Source organism: Coenobita brevimanus, chromosome 55, assembly GCF_032717465.1.
Source record: "Coenobita brevimanus isolate Jiangsu-jjx chromosome 55, ASM3271746v2, whole genome shotgun sequence".
NCBI lineage: Eukaryota > Metazoa > Arthropoda > Malacostraca > Decapoda > Coenobitidae > Coenobita > Coenobita brevimanus.
The window spans coordinates 54,129,586-54,154,149 of record NC_137008.1 but is presented as its reverse complement, the minus strand read 5'-3'; the positions used below and the strand labels follow the sequence as shown (position 1 = coordinate 54,154,149).

The 24,564-nt window shown below is 42.0% G+C and overlaps 1 protein-coding gene across 1 annotated transcript in view; it reads left to right on the top strand.

The window, feature by feature from the left end:
* LOC145401228 (xaa-Pro aminopeptidase 1-like) overlaps positions 1 to 24,564 on the top strand; it is a 56,052-nt gene that overhangs the window by 19,781 nt on the left and 11,707 nt on the right. The window contains exons 7-11 of the mRNA XM_080273547.1: positions 4,890 to 5,031; positions 5,853 to 5,979; positions 8,805 to 8,954; positions 10,350 to 10,479; positions 17,529 to 17,706. Coding sequence (XP_080129673.1) covers positions 4,890 to 5,031; positions 5,853 to 5,979; positions 8,805 to 8,954; positions 10,350 to 10,479; positions 17,529 to 17,706 — 727 coding nt within the window. The remainder of the gene's footprint in view (positions 1 to 4,889; positions 5,032 to 5,852; positions 5,980 to 8,804; positions 8,955 to 10,349; positions 10,480 to 17,528; positions 17,707 to 24,564) is intronic.

The following is a 24,564-nucleotide window of genomic DNA, read 5'->3' as shown; positions in this document are numbered from 1 at the left end:
CCACCACCACCACTTCACTACAGGGACGTGCTCTGTATTTTTTTATTGCCCTCACATCTTATTCTGCTTACAAAAGATTTTTGAAACTGGAAAAGTTAGATGTAACATTTATTACCTACTTTACCATGAGATATACCCTACTGCCTTAGTTAAGTAAAATTGTCTGGAGGTGACCAGATTAAGACAAAAAGGTACCTGCTATGTCATTAAGTAGACTGTGTTGACTCTGGATAACATCTTTTTACAGTTTATTCTTGTACCTCCAGACAATTTACCAACCTTAGGAAAGATCTCTCTCATAGAAAGTAGTAGTAGTAGTGATGGTCATGGTGGCAGCAGTGATGGCAATTAGTAGCTCCAGGAACCTGGTGGACTGCTAGCTAAGGTTACCTTTCTCCAGCAGTTGACAACCCACCTTTCACAAGGTGGGGAGGGAGATAGGGACATTTGTATAATAAGGTACTGCAGAAGAGTCTCTTGCTTTTATTGGTGCCACCACGTGAAGGCACTCCTCTCCAGTATCATCAAAAGGGGAACTGTATATTTATGCTATATTTAACCTCTCCAGTCCAAGAAGTTTATCCTAAACTGACTGAAATGGTCAGGAGATGGCAAGAATAATATGAAAACATCATCCTCAAGCTCTGTGTGGTGGTAATTGTATGCCATGATTAGTTGGGAGTTAACCCTTAAATGGCAGGCTACTTCCCAATTTTACGTACATGTGGAATGAATTATTTTGGAAAAAATTAAGTGTTATGAAATCAGGCAGAACATGCATAAATGGACCAGAATAGCTGAAAAAATAAAGAATTTGGTGTTACTCTCTTCAATTTGCACGTGGGCTGGGTGGTGGTGAGAGGTAAGTGAGAGGGGTGGTGGTATTTCAAGGTTACTCTTAGTGGCATGCAGCTGAGAGCAGGCAGGCAGAGAGTCTTTGTTTCTGCTCTTATTTGTAACAGCAGCCTAAAATATATTATTTTTAAATTATGTACTCTGTTCTGTGTCTTCATAGTGCACTTTGAACACTACACGCTATATTATAATGTAAAATTTTTCTTATCTTACGTCTCTACGTCTATAATCATACGTATGTAAATGTACATCCACATATTACAACTGTTCACACTGATATGTCTTTAGAGTGTGGTATTCTGTAAAGCAGTTGATGCAGAGACCCACACCATACTCAGGGCATCATGTAGTCACATCTCTGCATTTACATGGGCATCTCACTGAATTCTTGCACGCAACATACCTCCTCTGTTGTCTACGGCCACTTGCATCAACTGGAAGTGACTCAAGGTGGTGTCATGAGATATATTCACATCCTAACAGGCACTGTTGCCATATCTCCCATTTGGTTATATAATAGGCCCGCAGAATAGAAATGCGTTCCAGAAATGTCAACCGCCCTTTCCTTAACATACATCCGGGAATATTGATCGCCCTTTAGGGGTTAATCTATCTATCTTTCTGTTGCCAGATGCCTTAATCCCGTAAGGGGTGGCCAGAAACAAATTGCCTCTGTGTCACCCTGTCCCCCGCCATTTCTCAGCCCTGGTCCTAGCTCACCCCCCCTCTTTCTCATATACTTCTCCACTCCATCCCTCCATCTTATCCTTGGCCTCCCCCTCCCCCCCCTCCACCTCATTCACATACTCATCAGTCTCTCACTGTCTATCAAGGAGAGTGTATGTGAATGAGGTGAAGGGATGGAGAGGGAGGGGGTGGCCAAGGATGAGATGGAGGGATGGAATGGAAAGGTATATGAGAGAGGGGTGTGTGAGGTGAGAGCAGGGCAGAGAAATGGCGAGGGACTGGGCAACATGGAGGTGATTTGTTTGTGGCCACCCCTTATGGGATGAATACTTTGTGGAATATTTTTGAATGGTGCTGATGATGGTAATTTCTGGATCCTATTCACCTGTTTCATTATCAGTAACAAGGATGATGATGATGATTATGTATCCTGACAGTCAGTTTTGTGATGTACAGTACAGTAGAACCCCTGTAACTTGGACCCCTCTAACTCAGACCCTGCATTACTCAGACAATAAAAAGTCTACCAGTTTTTTGTTTTACAGGCATGGTATGATATAGTGGTAGGTGGGTGCACTCACCATCCACTCATTTGATGTAGTGCTGCTCTCAGGTGCCTGTCCTCTCCTGTATTCCTTCCTTCTTTCCCTTCTTTCTTTTCTCTCTTTCTTTCCTTCATTCTTTCCTCTTCCGTCTGTCTGTGGGTGACTACACTGAGTGACAAATGGTTTCTTGTACACCAGGAAACCATTTACAGTGCTGGATGGTAACCATTACAGCGCCAAATTATGGTGCCTGGTGGTTTAATGGATAATTAAGGCGCTATAGTTGGATTGAGCGGGTGCAGGTTTATATCCAAGGGATGGTTGGGGTTTAATGCTCACGTAATGCCACTCAGGGATAAGTGAGGCTGGTCATTCTCATCTTAAATGTCAAGACCAACTTGCCTAGCCCTGGGCTCCTGTGCTCCCCATGGGCCAACACTGGATTAGATGATGAATGAATGAATGAATGTAGAGATATACAGGAAAGATGTCATCCAGAGAGACTTCTGGCCCAAGGCCTAAACCTGACCCAAGATGTAAACAAAAGTGTCTGTCTATCCAAGAGAAACTGAAATTCCTTGAAAAGCTAGAACTAGAGGCATCTAAAATTGTGATTGAATATGATTTTGAAACAGTATGTCTCTGATATAAGGAAAACTAAAGGCAAATTTTAATTATAGTCTGACAAATCTAAACGTAGGGTTTTGGTGGAGTCAGCCCCTCCCTGCACTGTTGCCACATTTCCGAGCTGACCTCTCCATCAGCGATGACCTTGACACTGTTTCCTTCTTGTGATCTCCGTTTTTCTAATACCCCCTATACCCCTGCCACCAACACCCCCTATACCCCTACCCCCAACAACACCCCCATCAACAACACCCGCTATACCTCCACCACCAACACCTCCTATAAATATAGACCCCCACCATCAACACCTGTATAATAATTAGCCGTTGATAATTGCTATGCTATTTTATTGAGAGCATACGGAAATGTAACCTACCGTACCGTAACTGCTTGACTCTCTCTCTCTCTCTCTCTCTCTCTCTCTCTCTTTCTTCCTCCCAGATGCATTGGGAAACATTCTACCCTATTGCTCAAACTCCCTAATCTTACAATCCCATCTCTCTTAATCCTTCCCACTGCCTTCGTTCCTAAATCCTTTAATTGATCTATTTTTAACCTAAGTGTCCCCACACCTTTTAAACCATTTACCTCTCTGTCACTATTCTCCACCATATGTATCAACTTGTATTATATTGTGCATAGAACTTTCATACTGTATGCTGTAGTACTGTATAATGTATAAGAATACCCACTGTTTAGTGGAAATAAAGTTTTATTATATTATTATTATTATTTCTCTCTCTCTCTCTCTCTCTCTCTCGCTAGATTTTGTTATGTGTCATCCATGGTTTTTTACTTCCATTTTTATGTATGGATTATTATTTTGACTTTATTTCCGCACCACCCTTGAGGTAAAAGTCACGGCGCGTTTTTTTTATAGAGGTTTCCCCAATAGGCCTAAATCCTGTAGGGGGTTGGTGACCTCCCATAGCGTACACACAAACACGTGTCGCGTGAGTGCTGCCACCCCAGAGCTGTTTGATATATTTATTTTAATTATGAAAGGATCGCCTCTTCCCACTTTTATCCCTTCAAATTTTCTTGCAATTATACTTGCTAAATTAATTAGCAATGTTAGAAGTGTTGGGGAAGTAAATAATAATTAGAATATTTTTAGAGCAACACTGCCAAATTTTTATGCCACGTTTCTCTATTATCGTATAATATAGTATGCAAAATAGTTTTATTCTTCCTTGATACATGTCAGCACTTTCATTACAGTTATATTAGTATGAGTTATGTTTATGTATCATTCCTACTACACAAACCACAGGCGTTATACATCGTAGGGTTAGGAAACATGGCAATAGTGTAGGCACAGGCAGACTCCACCAAAACCCTATGTTTAGATTTGTCAGACTATAGTGCAACCAAGTTTGTTGATAGCAGTGAACACCAACAGCAAAGTGATTAAGAATGCTAAATTATGAAACTTTAAATCAGGCTGTTTATAAATAGTACCTATAACAGCATGCACTGGGTGTTAGAGTTAGAGGCATTTAGATTTAGAGAAAGCCGTAACATTATGAATCGTAATTAAGGTGAACACAACACTTTTTGAGGCTATTTAAATTTATTAGCCATATATGTGGTAGGTGGGGGTGCTCACCATCCACTCACTTGATGTAGTGCTGCTCTCGGGTGTCTGCCCTTTCCTTTCCTCCATCCTTCTTTCCTTCCATCCTCTTCTGTCTTTCTTTCCTTCATTCATTACTCGTCCTTCTGCCTACAGGTGACTTTACACTCCCTCTTCTGTCTTTCCTTCATTCTTTCCTCTTCCTTCTGCCTGTGGGTGACTGTACACTGATTGACAAGCCAAATGGTTTCCTGTACACCAGGAGACCATTTACCTTGCTGGGTGGTAACCATATAACCAAATTTTGGCTCCTGGTGGTTTAACGGGTAATTACTGTGCCCCAATTTGATTGAGCCGTTGAAGGTTTATATCCAAGGGATGGTTGGGGTTTATTGCTCACGTGATGCTACTCAGGGATGAGGGAGGCTGGTCACTCTCATCCTAAATGTCAGGACCAACTTGCTTAGTCCCGGGCTGCTATGCTCCTTATGGAGCGACGTAGGATTGAATGATGAATGATATAACTTGGACAGCCTTCTCCCCTCAGTAGTCTGAGTTTGAGGGACTCTTCTGTATAATTTTTCTCTCTTGATTTTCAGTTAGACATGGTGAGGGGTAAAGTATGGGTGTCCAACCATGCATCTTATGCAGTAACCCAGATGGTGCCAAAAGAAAGAAGAGTCTGCAAGGTGTCCCCTGTGGCTGTGATGAAGGCTATCAAGAATCCTGTTGAAATAAAAGGTAAGGGTGTCATGATTTCTGGGGCTTGAATGATGAGTGGATGAGTGTGTATTCCATTTCAGTGGACATGCTTTTGATTAGCTCTTACTGTGTGTGTGTGTGTGTGTGTGTAGAAAAGAGAGTGGGATGATGATGATGATTATATCCCACTCTGAATTTGGAATATTGGTATGTTATTTGTCCCATTGTGGGGATACTGTACTGGCACATTATTTTTAATCATCTGACTGTCTATTCCATTAAAAAATTATCAAGAAATGGGATTTGTGGTACAAGGTAATACAAGTTACCTTGAGAGTCCATCCATCCATCCATCATCCAATCCTTTGTTGTCCCTTGAGAGAAGTAACATGAAGCTCTACCCACATTTGTTAATGAAACAGTTTATGTTTCTTTACTGATAAAAGTAAAATTGTTGTGCACTTATAGTATGGAGTTGTGTCATATGTGAGATATAGCAACACTTTACCTTTATTTTATTTTTTGGAGGGGGGGGGGGACCTGAGAAGGAGGCTTTAAGCTAGGAAACTATTTACAGTCCATTGTTCAGTAACCATATATCCAGTGGATAACTGGTGGTGTAGTGGGTTAATGTTCTTCAGTCAGATGTGGCCCATAAGAGTTGACATGTTAATGGTATTTGAGGTTTATTGTCCACAGAATGCTGGTCAATGATGAGTGACATGACACTCACCTTATATATCGACTGGACAGCCTAGCTGTGGGCCCCTGTACTCCTGATGGGGCAAGAAAGGATTGGATGATAGATAGATTATGAAGCAGCTTATGTTTCTATGCCAACATGTTATGTTGTATCCCAGGTATGGAGGCATGTCATGTGCGAGATGCAGCTGCACTCTGCCGGTATTTTGCGTGGCTGGAGAAAGAGGCTGCCAGAGGTTCCCAGACAGAAATCTCTGGAGCTGATCAGCTGCAGAAGTTTCGAGAGTAAGTAATTCTGGTACTTTGTTTCATCATTGGCAGTTGTATATTGTTGTGCTAGTGATGTGAATGTGCTGGAAACTGTCATGTGAGCACCCTAATATGGTTTGCTTATATTACTGTACTGTCAAAGACGAGGGAGAGTGGCCATGTGCAGTTTGCCACAAGGGCGTGGGAAGTAATTCCATCTTGTGCGGTGTGTGTGATAAATGGGTGCATAAGAGATGTAGTGGTATCAGAGGTAGACCGCGTGATAATGCTGATTTTATGTGTACGGCGTGTCGGGGTGAGCAGGTGGAGATTGTCAGACGTGAAAGGATTGAACTTGGTGGTGAATGTCTATTCTCTATCCATTTTTGACCAACTCACTAATTTTTTTGGCCAACTCAGAAACAAACATAGGAATGATCCCCCCCTCCTTCTGGTCGGACCATCCCTGCCTTGTAGCACCACACATAACTTTAGCATTTGTAACCATATAACCCTTCAGTGCATTCAGAGTGAATTTTTCAGATAATTTTGCCTCCAGGTTATTGACCCTGTTCCACATTCTCATGTTCATATTCATTTTCCATTCTTTTGTCTCAGTTTTTCAGCTTTTTCACTTGGTCTAAATCACCATCCCAGGCTGGAATGCTCAGTGATAAAAACAGGGTAGCACTAGAATACCATATAATGCTGGTCATGAAGGAGTGCAATTGAAAGAATGTAAAGCCTTTGCATTATTCTATTTTGCTTCTGGAAGTAAATAGAAAAAAAGAAAATAAGTAAAGGTGAAAGGACTTTATCAGTCTTATGCTCTGGGTAATCCTCCTTCCTCTTTCCCCCACCTCATGTACCTCATGGGACCCTATTCATAAAAGATCTAAGCCATTTCCTATGATAAACAAGTCTCCAATGCAATTAAGTATTATAATGAACTTTTTTACCATGTCAGTCATTTGCTCTGAGTAATCTTCCCTCCCCTTTTTCTCCATGTTCCTCTCAGGGCATTATTCATAAAAGAGCTGAGCCAGTTTTCGTGAGAAACAAGTTTTCATTCTAATTAAGTACAGTGAACTCTTGCTATGAGGAGCTTCATATAGCGGATGTTGGCTTTAATGAACACCATGAAGCCCACCAAACAATCTGTCGGCTGTACTGAATAATGTTTGTTAAATGGAGCACACCACACGTCCCTTCTAAACGCCTCTGAGTCCACTGAACAGTTTTTTAGGTGTAATGTACAATGTCCGTTAAATGGGATGCATCACTCAACCCTTATGGACTGCTCCCCGCATGTAGGGTGACATGGAATGCCGTTACCAAGGTTGGCGGCAATTTTTCCCACCCACTTGGGCTCGGTTGGAGATATGCGCTTTGGAATATGTGATGAGTTGTGCTATTTTAGCCTGCTTCCGTTGGGCCTGGGGGGGCTGGAGTCTTGACACACCATATTGCAGGTGATCGGCCTCAGCTTTGCTGTGTCTTTTGTTGCTTTTAGTTAACTGCTAATGCGTCTCTCGTCTCTCTACTTTGACAAGTGTTTTTCCATTTTGGTTGTGAAAAATGACAGTTAATTTGGTGTACAGTTTACAAGAGGAGTGACAGTGTAAGCAGTGTACAGGTATAGTGTACAATGCATGTAAGAAGTCTACAGGTACAGTGTACAGTACATGTATTTCCTACCCTTTTTACTCCAACCTGGTCTGAAATTACACTCTCTATCATGATGGTTGAATTGTAACAATAAACTACAGTAATGCAGTACTGTACTAGTCATGAAGGAGTGCACTGACAAGGATGTGAAATAAGCTGCCAAAAGGGGAAAGTGTGGGCGAGGTTAGTGTAAAATGGGTATGGTTTACAATTTTGATATTAGACTCTGCAGTTGTAGTCATTTGTTTTCAGAAGCTCTGGAAGTCCCACCTCGGGAGGGGAGGAGGAGGAGGGGGGAACCCTCAGATGACACAAAGTAATGGCTTCAACAAACCTAGCTTCCCCCAATTAGTCTGTTATAGTGAGAGTTTATTATTATGAAATGTTTTAGTCATGATTTTCACTTAAGTATTCAAGCTAATTTGGTTGTGAAGTGCATGGTAGCTATGTGAATGAAGGCAAATCTGTATACAGATAATCTTACACACATCTCATCATGAAAAAGTGTATAAATATGACTCTTAGTTTCATCTTGCAAACCACTGTCATATGGTCAGACAAATCTGTGTTCAATCTTGTCACCTCCCATTTGTTATTAACACTCCCAAGTCATGCTGGCTGAGTTGAAGAAAGTACAGAAGGATGAGATTGTGATGATTTGGACATGATGTAGGATGGACAATGGGAGGTAGGTGAGGAGATATAGAAGTACAGTACAGAGGTAATGTACTGGACTGTTGACAAAATTACGCCAATGAAGACGTGGGACATTATCCTATGTGTCAGTCATAGATCTGTATGTATTACTGTACTAGAGAGCTGATGCAAAACAGAGCAAGATGAAGCTGTGCTCTCAGGGGAACTCATCAGACCTATACCATTTGGAAAACAGATGTAAAACCAAAAATAATGATGATGCTATTGGTAATCATGATGATGAATCTGCCTGCTCTATAATGCCAGGGTTTAAATCTTGGTGCAAGCAGCTGATACTGCCCAAGACAAGTGTCCATCTACCTTTGTGGGGTGGTAGGTAAATTGAGTACCTAAGTTAACAAGTAGGAAAGGTAACTACAGTAACCAGGATGATGCAGTCCTGTGGATAGTGCTGGTGTACAATATTACATTGTATGTCTTGGCACTGTACTGATCAGTGTTATTGATGGTGAGTATTAATTTAACCACTCTTACAGAGAACTTGATGATTTTGTTGGTCTGAGTTTCTGCACTATTTCATCTGTTGGACCAAATGCAGCAGTCATCCACTACAAACCCTCGCCAGCTACTGACCGTAGAATCACCACTGAGGACATTTACTTGTGTGACTCAGGGGCACAGTACAAGTAAGTATATAGTTCTTTTCATTTTAACCCCTGGGTGCTGGAGTGGAATGTCTTCAAACTGTGGCACCAGTATAGCCAGGTGGCCTTACTTTGTGGTTTTACCTGTACAGATGTCCCTCAGCACCTTCTTCATCCCCTGAAAAGAGGATGATGGATTGCAGAAGGGCAGCTTTAGCTTGCAGTCCACTAGGTTCATATTTAACCCGCCCCATCCCGACGTTTTTGGACCTTTTTTTTTTTTTTGGCCCAAACACCCGCTTTTGGTGAGAAACATCGGAAATTCATAGAGAAATCACTCACCTGAGGTTTAAAATACGCGATTTAGGTACGAGTACTTCCTTACCTGACTGGGTTTTCTAACAGGCTGGCACCAAAGAAAACGAGTTCTATGGGAGGGTAACTATTTTATCCACTCATAAACAGTATTTATTTATTTACTTGGTATGAATTTATATGTAGTACAAGAGTATATTGGTTTTCAAACAGTAATATAGGCATTATAAGCATTGTTTCACTCACTAACTCATCACCATTCATGACCTTTTTTTTCCCCACATTACCTGATCATTTCTGACTGTTTCTTCTTCTAATGCTATGTAAACTTTGTCCTCCACATTGTCATCGATTGGGGAATCACTCTGGCCCTGAATGTCTTTATTGGCCAGGTCACTGGTAACAGGTGAATTGCCAAGACAATGGCGTGCAGGGGTGGGGGGGAGAGATTATGCGGTGTAAGGCATTGTTCCTGCTTGGCATCTTGTAGAGGAATAGAGGAAGGTGTCCCGTGTATACATGCCAAAAATCACTCGCGAAATCACTCGCGAAAATTGAAAATTGTTCAAATTAGGGACCTTGCAATGTTGCCGCGATAATTCACGTCGCCGGGACGGCGCGGGTTAAGATGAGCTTGGAGCCACAACAGCAACAATACAGTACTTGACTCTGTTGTTGTCATGGGATGCACTTTGGTATTTCATCTAGGTTAAAGTTTCATTGAGCTTTGTGGTTTCTAGTATTGAAGTTGCAAGAGTGGTCCAGTTCCATCATATAAAAACAAACTGACTAAAGCAAGTGTAATTTTGTGTTATTAATGTTGTTGATGAATGAGTGGATGAGGGAAAATGAATCTTTATATGGTAAAATGACTGGTTGTTAGTCAGAGATACAATTTTGTTTAACTTGAAATTGAATTTTTTAGTTTTAGCTGAAAATTGACTCTCACTTTCAGAAGATACTGTGGGCTTGATGTAGAGTGAATAAATGTGTAGTCCATTTCAGTTGGTCTTGGTTAGTTTTGTTTCTGTTATGTCTTTATTCTTGATTTCTAGGCCCTAGCTCACCCAATCTCCAGGTGAAAAAAGCTATTAAGATGATGATTATGATAATTTATTACAGAGATGGAACAACAGATGTCACTCGCACATTGCATTTTGGAACTCCTTCAAAATTTGAGCAAGAATGCTTCACACGGGTTTTGAAAGGAGTGATAAAGGTGGCAACATGTATCTTTCCCACAAAGATAAAGGTAAATGAACTGGGGATGGGATTCTGAAATACATTTATGATTGTGTGTTATAACTATGATTTGTTTTTGCAGAAAGTGAAAAATGTGAACATTGCAGGTAGGGTTGCAAGAGTCAGACTGAAAACCTCAGGGATAATGGACCAAATAGGGAGGCTGCCAGAGTTTGAGCAGCATGGAGAGCCGCCATTAGGTGGCCAAGGCCGATGCATGCAAGCATGTTGGAGCCTTTATAAATTAAACGAAATGACGGCGACAGGAAGATTGTAGAATTCTTTCCATGTCCTGTTCCTCCTGTGAAAACAAAGTTTGGCTGCAAGGTGGGAATAATAATAATGAGCTTTATTCATTAATTTATTATTATAATTATTATTAATATATTATTATTATTATTATTATTATTATTATTATTTGGCCATGTGGAGAGGATGGAGGGTGAAAGACTGACAAAGAGAGTGTATGTGAGTGAGGTGGAGGGGGGAAAAGGGAGGGGGAGGCTGAGGATGAGATGGAGGGATGGGGTGGAGGTATATGAGAGAGGGGGGTGTGAGTTGGGAGCAGGGCAGTCAAATGGCGGGGGACAGGGTGACGTGGAGGTGATTTGTTTGTGGCCACCCCAGACTTGATTGAGGCATCTGGCAATAGATAATACATAGATTATTATCATTATTGTTATTGTCATTACTGTTTTATTATTTTTTTTTCATCATCATCATCATCATCCAGACCTCCTTTCCCACCCTAGGGCAGGGCGAGGAGTAGCAGTGTCCAGACAGCCCAGATTTGCCCAGTCCAATGGGTCATACTTCAATTCACTCATCATTCAAGCCTTCTTAATCCTGGCTGTATCGGATATGCCCAAAATATTCACCACGTTTTGTAGCTTCACATAAACGTATGCAATAGAGTCAATACGGATCCTGCCACGTTAAAAAGGGGTGCTAAATCCTTGGTCATGCACTTATCCAGCCAGCTCGATCTCTTGTCAGTTCCCCACCCTCACCGACCTCCAAACCATTTTTATTTTTTAAAATTTTATTTTTTGCAGACAGGACAGGGAGAGGAGGATATCAGAAATTTCCATATTTATTGTTCTTAAGTTATGACAGGCAGTTGGTCAAAGTATGTTACGTCCATAGTCTTGAAACAGAGGGCAGGGGTTACCCTTCCTGCATCCCGCTGAAAGTGGAAGCTCACACCTTCAATGTAAGTGGTAAGCGTGAGAATGCACCCCTTCATATGGTTAGGCGCACCAAACAATTGGTAGCCCTGATTTATTATTTAAAAAAAAAAAAAAAAAAAAAAAAAAACTTTCTAAGTTTCACCTACAATATAATCTCTTAATGTTAGCAATTCTTACTGGTTTTATTGTGAAAGACTGGCAGTTGTTCTTGAATACTCGGTATAAGAGTACAGTATGCATCCAGGCTTTGGAGAACCTGTAGGCCTACCGTAGGAAAAATTCGGTGTCAGATATAGCATCAAAGGGGTTTATGTGGTCAGTAATAACCCCGCAAATACAGCTTGACTGGTCATACCGATTTCAACTATTTCTGCCCCAAATGCTTATTTTTGCCATTTTTCCTACCCAGAACCCCATTCCCCCAAGACACTTGGGAGGGGGGGGGTTTAATTTGAAAAGCAATCACGAGCATCGAAAACAATGGTCAAATTCATTTGGATCACACCAAAATACACCAGAAAAAGATACTGCCAAGCCAAAGGAAAGTAGTGTGGACTTTTAAAAGTTTACTGAATGCAAACATGAGACTTCATAATTCACACTAATTGGCTGTACACGATTCGTCTGTACTGGTAGTACTCAGCCATTCTTTACTGTAGGAATCATTTCATGAACTAATTAAACAAATTATAAAAGTATCATGCACCAGATCTGATAAACAACTTTGTAGAAATATTGAAAGATAAAATGGAAGTGGATACAGTATCTCATCTCTGTTTTCATCCATCCATCCATCCATCATCTAATCCTACGCTGCCCCATGAGGAGCATAAGAGCCTGGGGCTAGGAAAGTTGGTCCTGGCATTTAAGATGAGAGTGACCAGCCTCACTCATCCCTGAGTGGCATTACGTGAGCAATAAACTCCAACCACCCCTAGGATATAAACCTTCATCGGCTCAATCCGATTGGAGCACCTTTATTACTCACTAAACCACCAGGAGCCAAAATTTGGTTATATGGTTACCACCCAGCATAGTAAATGGTTTCCTGGTGTACAGGAAACCATTTGGCTTGTCACTCAGTGTAGAGTCACCCACTGGCAGAAGGAAGAGGAAAGAATTCATCTTGTTGTAAATTAACCTTCTCAGGAGAATTAGTGAAGTCTTTTAAAACTATAAAAACGTTAAAGCTTATTTTTTTCTTTACACGATGTTTTTATTATTAAATTATTTGTGGTAGGTGGGGGTGCTCACCATCCACTCACTCAGTGTAGTGCTGCTGTCAGGTGTCTGCTCTTTCCTCTCCTCCATCCTTCTTTCCTCCCATCCTCTTCTGTCTTCCTTTCCTTCATTCTTTCCTTGTCCTTCTACCTACAGGTAACTTTAGACTCCCTCTTCTGTCTTTCTTTCCTTCTTTCTTTCTCCATCCTTCTGCCTGTGGTTGACTCTACACTGAGTGACAAGCCAAATGGTTTCCTGTACACCAGGAAACCATTTACTATGTGGGGTGGTAACCATATAACCACATTTTGACGCCTGATGATTTAGTGGGTAATTATTGCGCTCCAATTGCATTGAGCTGGTGAAGGTTTATATCCAAGGAGTGGTTGGGGTTGATTGCTTATGTAATGCCACTCAGGGATGAGTGAGGCTGGCCGCTCTCATCTTAAATGTTGGGATCAACTACCTAGCCCTGGGCTCCTATGCTCCTCATGGGGCAATGTAGGATTAGAAGATGGATGGATGGATAAAATTCCCATCACACACACTATACGGTCCTTCAAATTCTGCAGTTTTTTTTGCACAAGGCTACTATAATGTGACGAAGGGGCATGCGAAGGATGTTATGGGACTTCCTGCAGGTTCCAGTACTATGCTGCGATAATCCTCTCCTATTCGCCAGGGAACGCCCTCCCCTTTGTGCGTTAAGATTACCAAAAGGTATGGATAGGGCAAGGTGAATGCCTGCCCACGGTTTAAGACTACGGCCCTTAGAGGATCCCAGCCCTGGACAGTCAAGAGTAAGGTATAACAGTACAGTACTATTATTTTAAGTATGCATTAAGTATGTACAGTGTGGTATATAATATTGTACACCTGTATGCACTTTTGGTTGCCTGAGGAGAATATTTGTTTGCCTTTGGTGCTGGAGAGGGATGACCTCATGTGGTAGCACTGACATAACCAGATAGATCCACTATCAGGTTATGCAAACATCCCTCATTTCCCTCCTTATTTTCCTGAAAAGAGATCGATGAACATCAGGAGGGCAGCTTCAGCCTACAGTCGACTGGGTTCACATTCAGATGAGCCAGGGGCCACAGCAATAACTATTACAGGTTTATACACTTGATGGTAGCCCTAGAGTATTGCAAACAACATATTTACTTAACTGATTTTGCTACTGTGATGTACTTTGGTGCTGCTTTTTATTCAGGTTAACTTTTATCCACCGGGGGTTTTCAGCCATCGCCCACTCCTCCTTATGGGGAATTTCCAAAATTTTGGGAAAAATACCCTTACTTCAAACCCTAATATCTGCCGAACTAGTATAGCTAGAGAAAAAATTAAGTACAGTAGAGTCGCAATTTAAGACAAAAAGAGATAATGATCTTACAATAACACGGCATTTAATTTCTCCCATAATTACTTAATAGCACGGTAATACCACTCAGTTGCATGAAAGAAACTGTGGGAAATTGGTGAGTTTAGGTACAGTTTTGTATTTCCAGACACAATTCGTATGTTATGCTTTTGTCAGTCACTGATTGGCTTCCTCGACCCGACCTGACCCACGTGATCCATGTCCCATACCACCTGCCACAGCCTGCCTCAGTGCTGTGTGGACGGCTGCTGTGGTGAGAAGTTTATTTGTTTATTTCCCTGCTCCTCATTTCCTCTCAGAACTCTGAGCATGTGGTTCCAAACTATAGTTAGGCCTAAGCACCCTGAAAGTGCTGTGAATACAAGAAAAGCTTTTATTCTAAATGAAAATGTAAAATTGTTGGATGAAGTGGCATGTAGTGTGGGAGCTTAAATGCAAACGATCAGACAGATAAAATGAGTCTGGTGTGTATACGATGTGGATAGTTCTCTTTGCTGGAAAAGAAGTTAATGATGAAGGAACAGTAAAATTCATGTTTTTGCCTTTAGTGCAATGAGTGTGAAAAAAAAAGGCTTTGTGCCCAATCTTTGCTATAAACTGATGGTCTTTGGTTGAGAAAATTCGGGTCATATGATATGTGAATACACTACGTGTTAACATGAATACAGTAGTTAGGTAAGATGATTATGTGAGTTCAGTTCATGTGAATTACCGTATATTCAAGCCCAAATTACTTTTCTCCAAGCAAACTCACACCTCCCTGTTCTTCTCTGATAAAACATAGAAGTTCCATCTTTTTCCTACTAATTTTAAGTCCTCTCCTCCATTTTCTTTCTCCACTCCTCCAACTTCCGTTCTACTACCTCCCTGGTGGTATACTGTATGTCAGTCAGCACAATATCATCTGCAAACAGCATAACCCATGGAGCCTCTTTAATGATGCCTCTCCCCAAAATATCCATTAGCAAATCGAAGATGTAGGGACTCAATGAGGATCCCTGATACAACCCAATTTTTACTGGAAACTTCTCTGTCACACTTAACACTACTTCTGATGTGAGTTCTCACCATGTCATACATATCTTTAACTATACATACCTTTACTGAGTTATTCATACTGCATTGTTCTGAATTTTATCCAGTTGTTTTAATGCAACCGCTTCACGTCCATTCCACAAGGGTGAGCAATATTTGAGCTGAGAGTGCACATGACTCAAATAATACAAATTACAGCTAACTGCTCGTCAGTGAAGAAGTTACGGATTTTGTTCAGTAATCCAGGTTTCTTTGAGGTGGCTTAGCAAGTGATTTAACATGAGAGGTCCAGTTGAGGGTATTGTTAACCTGTAGCCACTGGCAGATGGTTATATATGATGCAAAATTGCTGGGTCATGGATGCCAGGTGTTGGATATAACTGCAAGTGTTTTTGCATCACAGTGCCACCACTTGATCTTGTCACCAAAGGATCGGGATAGACTCCCGCCTCCTGAGACAAGCATACCTCAGTCGTCTGTGTGACTTTGCCAGGTGTAGGATGATGTTTTCTTAAACCTCTCGTCCCATTCTGTTCCCGCCTCATGTAGGCCCCTTGTCTCATCCACCCCTGCCAAGCCTCTTTCCAAGGATACTAGGAAAGGGCTCAGTGATAGTGCCATAGGGCACTGTGTCTAGTTTATCTAGTAATGGAGAAGTTGTTATATTGAGAGCGAAGCCAAAGTCGAGGTTCCGCGCACACATACGAATACATCCAGCCTCACGATCCAAAAGTCAATCATCTGCATGTCCCTACTCATCAACGCGACGACCTGCAGACCTGGGGATGCATTAATTCGCAAGATGAAGAGTTGATGAGTAATATGGTCTTTAATTTGTTTCCTTAACTACTATGCTTTCCAAGATATTAAGGTTTGAAAACAGGCTATTTTCGGAAAAATGTCAGTACTGAGAGGAAGACCACGGTATAAATAGCCTGGTGTCTAGGGGTTGAGCAAAACACTCTTGGAGATAGGAATATTGGTTGCATTGAAGTTAATATAGGAATCAGGCAGTATATGATAGGAATGTTGGTTGCATTGAAGGTACATAAGAATCATGCAGTACCTATTTATAGGTAGATTGGATATATTTAGTTTTTCTAGCAGTAAATAAGACAGTGTTATTTTGTCCCCATTCAGTGATCTTGGATATGTCTTGATTTAAGGAGGGGGGGGGCACGGTAGCACAGTGGTAGCGCGCTGGACTTGTAATCGGGGGATTGTAAGTTCGAGCCTCGCCCGGGCTGCCGTGCCGGGAGGGGTAGCTCCCTCCTGTAACCCTAGCGGGGCTATATAGTCCAATACAGGGCTTAGCTCGGGGGAACTCCATTTCTCCCATTTGATTTAAGGAGATTGCTGTGCAGAGTTGGAAGTTAGAGATACTAGAGTTTGTGAATGGGTGTTAAGTGTGAAGGAACTGTGAAGCATTGAGTCATCTGCATATGAGTGAATGGGATTATGAATGACAGACGAGGGATCATTAATATGAATGAGGAACAGGGTTGGAGACAGGATTGACTCTTGTGGTACGCCAGCATTGATTGATTGAAAATTGGAATATACATCATCCACCTTTACTTTTATCATTCTGCTGCTGAGATGTGAGAAAATGAGTGGGAAAAAATATGATAGGCCATAGCAAGGTAGCATGGATAACATGGAATGGTGCCATGCTCTGTCACAGGCTTTAGAAATATGGATTTCTCCATTTTGTCATTTGACTGGTGGATGGTATGAGTAGAAAGATTGAGTATATCAACAGTGGATCATTCATGGCAAAAACTATACTGAAATGGTTTTTGCAGCGTTGCATGTGTCAGCCATCTCATGTCATGTTTTCCATGCTGTCTGTACTCAGGACAACTGTACCACTATGTTCTTTCCACTCAGGGCAGCTGTTTGGGCACTCTGGCACAGGTATGTGTGTGGGATGCAGGTTTAAACTATGGACATAGTATGACTCATGGGATCAGCTTGTATCTTAACATCCCCAAGGGACCCTTGGGTTTGTTATTGTTACCCCTTGCTGAGTTGGACATGGACCCAGTGGACTGCAGGTTGAAGTCCCCACCCCCCCACCCTTTTTTTTTTTTTTTTTTTTTTCTCTCTCAAGTGATAGGTAGGGAGTTGAGTCACATTTCCATATCTCTGTCAGCACCAGAATAGAAGTTTTGGCTGCTAAACTGCATCTGTTGCACTGGAAGGATTAGCATGTTTTTTTCTTCTCAGGGCAACTGTCTGGACACATTGGCTCGCATTTGCTTATGGGATGTGGGTTTAGACTACGGGCATGGCACTGGTCATGGGATTGGCATGTACCTTAATGTCCATGAGGGACCCATGGGGGTGTCATGGCGGCCTCTCCCAGATGACCCAGGACTGCAAGAGGGCATGTTTCTCTCTGATGGTAAGTGGTTTCTTTAGCTTAGTGGTTTCTTTACAGAGTGATTTCCTTAGCAGCAACTTAATATGTACAGTAAACTCTCAGTTATCCGGCGTATTTCAGCCAACCCCCATGCCGGATATTACATAGGTACCCCCAATTGGCTATCCATTCAGCGTTGAACTGGTTAATGTGTTACTGTCCATTGCAACCCTTTGTCCTAAAACTTTCCTTCAACATTACACCTGAGTAAAAGATTAAAATCAAGCATAAAATACACCACAGTATTGATACAGTACATATAATTTGGTAATTCATCTATCTATAGCCAGACGCCTCAATCCTGTAAAAGGTGTCCACAAACAAAACACCTCCATGTCGCCCTGTCCCTTACCGTCTCGCTGCCCTCCCCCCAGCTCACACTCCTCTCTCTCATACCTCTCCACTCCAGAAGAATACAAACTTCATACTTTAATGCCTGAATTAGAAAACATTAGTGGTAGGTGGGGGCGCTCACCATCCACTCACTCGGTGTATTGCTGCTCTTGGGTGTCTACCCTTTCCTGTCTTCCATCCTTCTTTCCTTCCATCCTCTTCTGTCTTTCTATCCTTCATTCTTTCCTTGTCCTTCTGCATACAGGTGACTTTACACTCCCTCTTCTATCTTTCTTTCCCTCATTCTTTCCTCCTCCTGCCTGTGGGTGACTCTACACTGAGTGACAAACCAAATGGTTTCCTGTACACCAGGAAACCATTTACTATGCTGGGTGGTAACCATATAACCAAATTTTGGCACCTGGTGGTTTAGTGGGTAATTATTGCATTCCAGTCAGATTGAGCTGGTGAAGGTTTATGTCCAAGGGGTGGTTGGGATTGATTGCTCATGTAATGCCACTCAGGGATGAGCGAGGCTGGTCACTCTCATCTTAAATGTCGAGACCAACTGCCTAGCCCCAGGCTCCCATGCTCCTCTTGGGGCAGTGTAGGATTGGATGATGGATGGATGGATGAGAAAACATTACTTGGGACATTGTAGGTCTGAGTGAGATTCACAGAAAAGAAGAAAAATTAATGGAGCTCCAAGACAACAACCACATGTTTTACTAAAGAGGAAGGCAAAATGGAAGAGTTAGCAGTATAGGATTTTAACAGAAATCTTGCAGAGAACATTGTTAAATTCAGCACAGTATCTGACAGAGTAGCATGAATTGTTATTAGACTGTGCAAAAGATACACCCTGAAAGTAATACAAGTAAATGCACCAACATCTTAGAGCACAGATGAAGAAATAGAAACATTCTGTGATGACATCTCCAGATTATGGAAGAAGAAAAGACCATGTATACTATACTCATGGGAGACTTAATGCAAAAAGTTGGCAAATCAAAAAGTGGAGAAGCATGTATGGAAAAATTTGGAGTTGGAGAAAGGAATGAGAGAGGAGATTTGGTGGTAAATTTTACTAACATTTATAACATACGAATAATGAACACATTCTTTCACACACACACACACACACTAGTGAAAGGGCATATAACAATTATAAACAGGCAAGAAACAACAAGAATAACGAGGGAAGCCCAAAAACAATTTGAGGAGGACATCGTAAATAAAAGTAGTGATTAACCGAAGCTATTTTACAGTTACATCTGAAGCAAAACCAAATTTTAAGATAAAATACAATCCATTACTGATGAGGGGATCATCTACACACAAGAGAAGGATATTTGTGAAGCACTAAATAAGAATTTCCAATCAGTTTTTACAGAGGAAAAATTTTTTGAGTGGGATTATGTGGAACATTCATGCCCACACATACTACTGTACCAGATATACAAATCTCAGAAAAAGAAATACAGGAGGAGCTAAGTAAATTAGACAAAGGAAAAGCAAATGGTCCGGATGAAATTTCATGTTGGGTGCTACGAGAATGTGCAAAGGAGTTAAGTAAACCATTATTTTTAATTTTCAAGGAATCCTTGGGACAAGGTAAACTACCTGATATTTGGAAGAAAGCAGACATTGTTCTCTTATTCAGGAAAGGGAATTGACAAAATCCACTCAACTACCGACCAGTATCACTAACCAGTGTTGTAAGCAAGGTATTAGAAAAGCTGATAAGAAAAGTTTGGGTAAATCATCTAGAAGAACTCAATATAATAACAGAAAGACAGTTTGGGTTCAGAAAGGGAAAATCATGTGTTACCAATCTGTTGAGCTACTATAATAGAGTAACAGAAACATTACAGAACAGAAAAGGATGGGTGGACAGTATCTATTTAGATTTCAAGAAAGCATTTGATAGAGTACCACACCAAAGACTTTTATGGAAACTGTACCATCAAGGAGGAATCCAAGGGAAACTGTATTGTTGGATGCAAGATTTTCTGAAAGAATGGGAAATGAGAACAGTACTAAGGGGAAATTACTCATCATGGAGAGAAGTGGTTAGCGGAGTTCCACAGGGCTCACTGCTGGCACCAATTATGATTTTAGTGTATATAAATGATAGAGACAGTAACATTGGAAATGAAAGCTATCTAAATATGTTTGCTGATGCAAAAATACAAAGGAGAATTACTAACACAGACTCATGTAAAGAGCTACAAGAAGAATTAATTAAACTTCATGAATTGAGCAATACATGGCAAATGGAACTCAGTGTGGATAAGTGTCAGTCATGTAATCAAGTTTGGTAAAAACGGAAAAAGACCTGATTGGGATTTTAAGTTAAGAAGCAAAACCCTACACACATCAGAAAAAGAGAAGGACCTAGGTTTGATTATCAACAACAGACTATCTCCGGCTGACCACATCAGTGAAAAGGTACGGAACATGTATACAGTACACTGCTTGCAAATATGAGAATAGCATTCACATACATAAATGAAGACATGCTAAGAAAGATAATAACATCATTCATCAGACCAACCCTGGAGTATGCATCAGTAGTCTGGAGTCATCTCAAAAAACATATAGATAAGATTGAAATAGTTCAAAGGGCCACTGCAAGATGGGTAACATTCTTAAGGGATCTAAGCTATCAAGAAAGACTAGAAAAAACTGAGTCTACCTACACTACAGGAGAGAAGGAAAAAGAGACATGATTACGCTATACAAATGCATATCAGGGAAGGAGAAAGTAGATATAAATGATTACATAACCTATGGGGATGCATCTGCAAGAGGACACTGCAAAAGACTGCATAAAAAGAGACGATAAAGATGTAAGGAAATTTAGTTTCCCAAATAGGGCAATTGATCAGTGGAATGCACTACCGAATGAAATAGTGTGTGCCAAAACAATTCATAAGTTCAGGGATATGTACGATAAAAATGGTTTAAGACATGGGACAGTATGAGCTTGACTCATTCCTGTAAAGATACGATTAGGTAAGAACAATTAGGTAATTAGGTAAAAACACACACACACACACACACACACACACACACACACACACACACACACACACACACACACACACACACACACACACACACACACACACACACACACACACACAAGGATAAAATGGACTTGGAGAAGTCAAAATGGAGAAACAAGGAATAAAATTGACCTTATAGCAGATAAGAATAACATGATTGTAAATGTCACAGTTATCGACAAAGTAAATACAGTCACTGCTCGTTTTACGATGGGGTACATCAGGTCATACCTTATTGTATACCGATTTTATAAATCGGGAGACTGAAACACATTATAAAAGGGGGGTTATGTCAACTCAGCATCCCAAAGTCACCTACCCAAGACTGAAATAAAAATGACAACCCACCTTAATCACTTCCTGTGTCGGTCCAAGTCTTCTCCAAGACCAAAACAAACACTATCACACCAATACAGGCGGCATTACTCATGTGCAACAACACAACAGTCACTCTTGCGTAACGTTGGCCTGGTGCTACACAATGTATAGGCCTACTGTAGTACAATGCTTGGCTGAGAGGTGACGATAGTGGGGGGGGGCAGGGGGGCCACAGGTTAACGAGTGGAAAAGACAGGGCTTTGAAGGGGTGGCGGGACCGAAACTGAACCAAAACAATGCTCTGCACGCTGGGGCCGCCATCTTGCCTGAGACAAGCGACTGTCACCTTGCGTGTGTCTGGTGCTTCATATGAAATTTTCAGAGGGCAATATCGTTATAGTGGGAAATTCATCAGAAATCGGATTTTGGGGTGGAACTTTTCTGTTATTGTTGTAGTGAATTATTATATACCGAATCAACGTAAAACGAGTAGTGACTGTATAGGAAGTGACTGTAGATTTATGAGTTGCACAGCTCTGGGCCCAGGCCCTCCCCTTAGCTCTCTGGGTCCTTTAAAAATTTATATATATTTCGATAACAGCAAAACATGAAAAATTGGCTAGTACAAACAAAGAGTAACATATGAGCCAGCAGCTATCTGACTCTAGACCTGCATATGACCTTCAAGTAATTATCAGATTACCTGACCTCACCTCACTACGGCCCCCCCCCCCTTAGAAAGTTCCTGGGTGCGCCCTTGAAATAAGCTGATTAACCCTTTAACCACGGGCTTGTTTTGCTTTTTCTTGCGGCACCCGCGGGCATATTCGCGCTCCGACAGACTCTCTAAAAATATTTGCCAAAAATCAGTTATTAGTCCTAGAATATTAAAATCACATATGCTTATGGCACATACCTTCAGCTTTCTCCTGGGGTGTTTGTTGAGCCTTCGTCGAGTACCGTAGGACTTGTGGAGACCTCTGAAGTTGGGTAACGAAGTCTCCACTTTACACTTCCCGACAACCCATAATATGATTACCACAGCCTGATCTTATCACTAGAAACACTATTCTATGATTCTCAAATAGTTTGGAATCCATATTCCAAAAAAAAAACACTGTGAAAGCAGTGAAAATTACGAGAGCGTATGACCTTCCCACTTGTGCTAGTTCGCCGCTGGTGTTGTCATTTATTATTCATAAAAACACTCACAGTTTATATTTCTATTAATATATTACACTTATATATATCTACAGTCTTTATCCATAAGTTTCCCTCAGTAATAGTACAGTAGTTTATTGTCACTGTAGGCATTCAATTTCTTTCAGTAAAATTCGTAGCATTCACTTTCTCGTCCTGTATACAGTAATCACTCTAATATCCGGACGCCCAATAACCGAACATCCCCACTAACCGAACCTTATCGTCCTGGGATCAAACATTCCCAAAATGGTCCGAAAATCCAAAAAAATTGGAAAAAAAAACGATTTTTTGCCGTCCGTAATTTGAACTTGCCGCGCGCGCCGCGTGAGAGCATTGTTTTGGTTCGTCATTCCTCCGACGTCCGATAGAGCGCCGCTGCATCCTCCCCACTTCCCGCCTGTCTCTCACCGCGACTGGACCTGCGCTCTTCGTCATGGCTGCCCACGTGCTCGCTTTTGTGGTGGTGCCGTACTTGCTGCAAGGCCTCCTGCTGCTCTCTGCCCTACTCTTAGTGTGTGTGATGATGGCCCCGCCTCCTGAGAAAAGGAAGAGAGTGGTGTTGACTCTGGAGAAGAAACGGGAGATATTGGAGAAGGTTGATGCGGGTTGGTCTTCCTCTCGCATTCTCGCGAGTTCAACCTGGCCCGGTCGACTTTGTTTGATATCAAGCGTTCCCCGAGACAAGCTCATGCAGTACACGGCTGACTTCTCGTCGAGAAGCAAACGCAAACGTGGAGAGGAAGGTTATGTTTACTCCCAAGTATGCAGAGATCGACCGCTCCACGTTGATTTGGTATCGACAGCAACGTGCAGCTGGTGTGATGGTACGTGGAGCGGAGCTGAAGGCTGCTGCTGAGAAGTTTGCAAGGCTTCACGACGCCCTAGACTTCAAGGCATCCGAGGGTTGGCTCTTCGCGTTGCAAGTTGCGACATGGCCTTACTAACCGTAAAGCACATGGCGAAGCATTGGACGCCAACGAGGATGGAGTGGACGAGTTTCGGCACAAGGTGAAAGGCTTGATCGACAGGGAGGGCCTCACTCTCGGTCAAGTCTATAACGCTGACGAAACTGGCCTATTCTATCGCTCGGTGCCAACGAACACTCTCGCCGATGAGACGGAGAAGCGTGTACCTGGCCGCAAGCTTTCTAAGGAACGGATATCTGCTTTGTGTTGTGCCAATGCTAACGGCATGCACCGGCTTAAGCCCGTTATTGTTGGCCGTGCAAAGCAGCCTCGGTGCCTTCGTGGGGTGATGGATGTCCTTCCTGTCGTATGGTACCATTCTTTGAAAGCATGGTTCACAGCTGTGATTTTCAAAGACTGGTTTCACCATCACTTCGTCAAGGAGGTCATACATTACCAGACGAAGACACTGGGAATTCCTCGCGACCAGGTAAAGGCTCTCCTTCTCCTCGACAATGCACCTGCCCACCCGTGCGACAAGGACTTGGTTGCTGAGAATGGCCGTATTAGGTGCATGTTTCTGCCACCTAATACGACTGCTCTCATTCAACCAATGGACCAAGGAGTGATCGTGGCAACAAAGCGCCTGTACCGTCGGAAGTTCCTGGACGAGGTGATGGTGGTTCTCGAGGACGAGGACGAGCGCAGGGAAGGACGTGACACTCGAGGCAAGCGGACTTTGGAAAACCTTCGCCGCTACAACATCAAGTCTGCGCTGTACAACTGGGCTAGTGCATGGAAGGAAGTCCCTGTGAAAACTCTTGAAAATGGTTGGTCTCGTCTGCTTCTCGGAACAGATGTGGAGTATGATTTCCTAGGGTTTGACGTGGATGACTTCCATGCACGGCTACGATGCGCACGGCGACGATGTTGATGTGGACGATGTTCGTGAGTGGTTGGACGACGGCAGCGGGCGATCCTGGGTATCAGACGTTGTCTGATATCGAGAT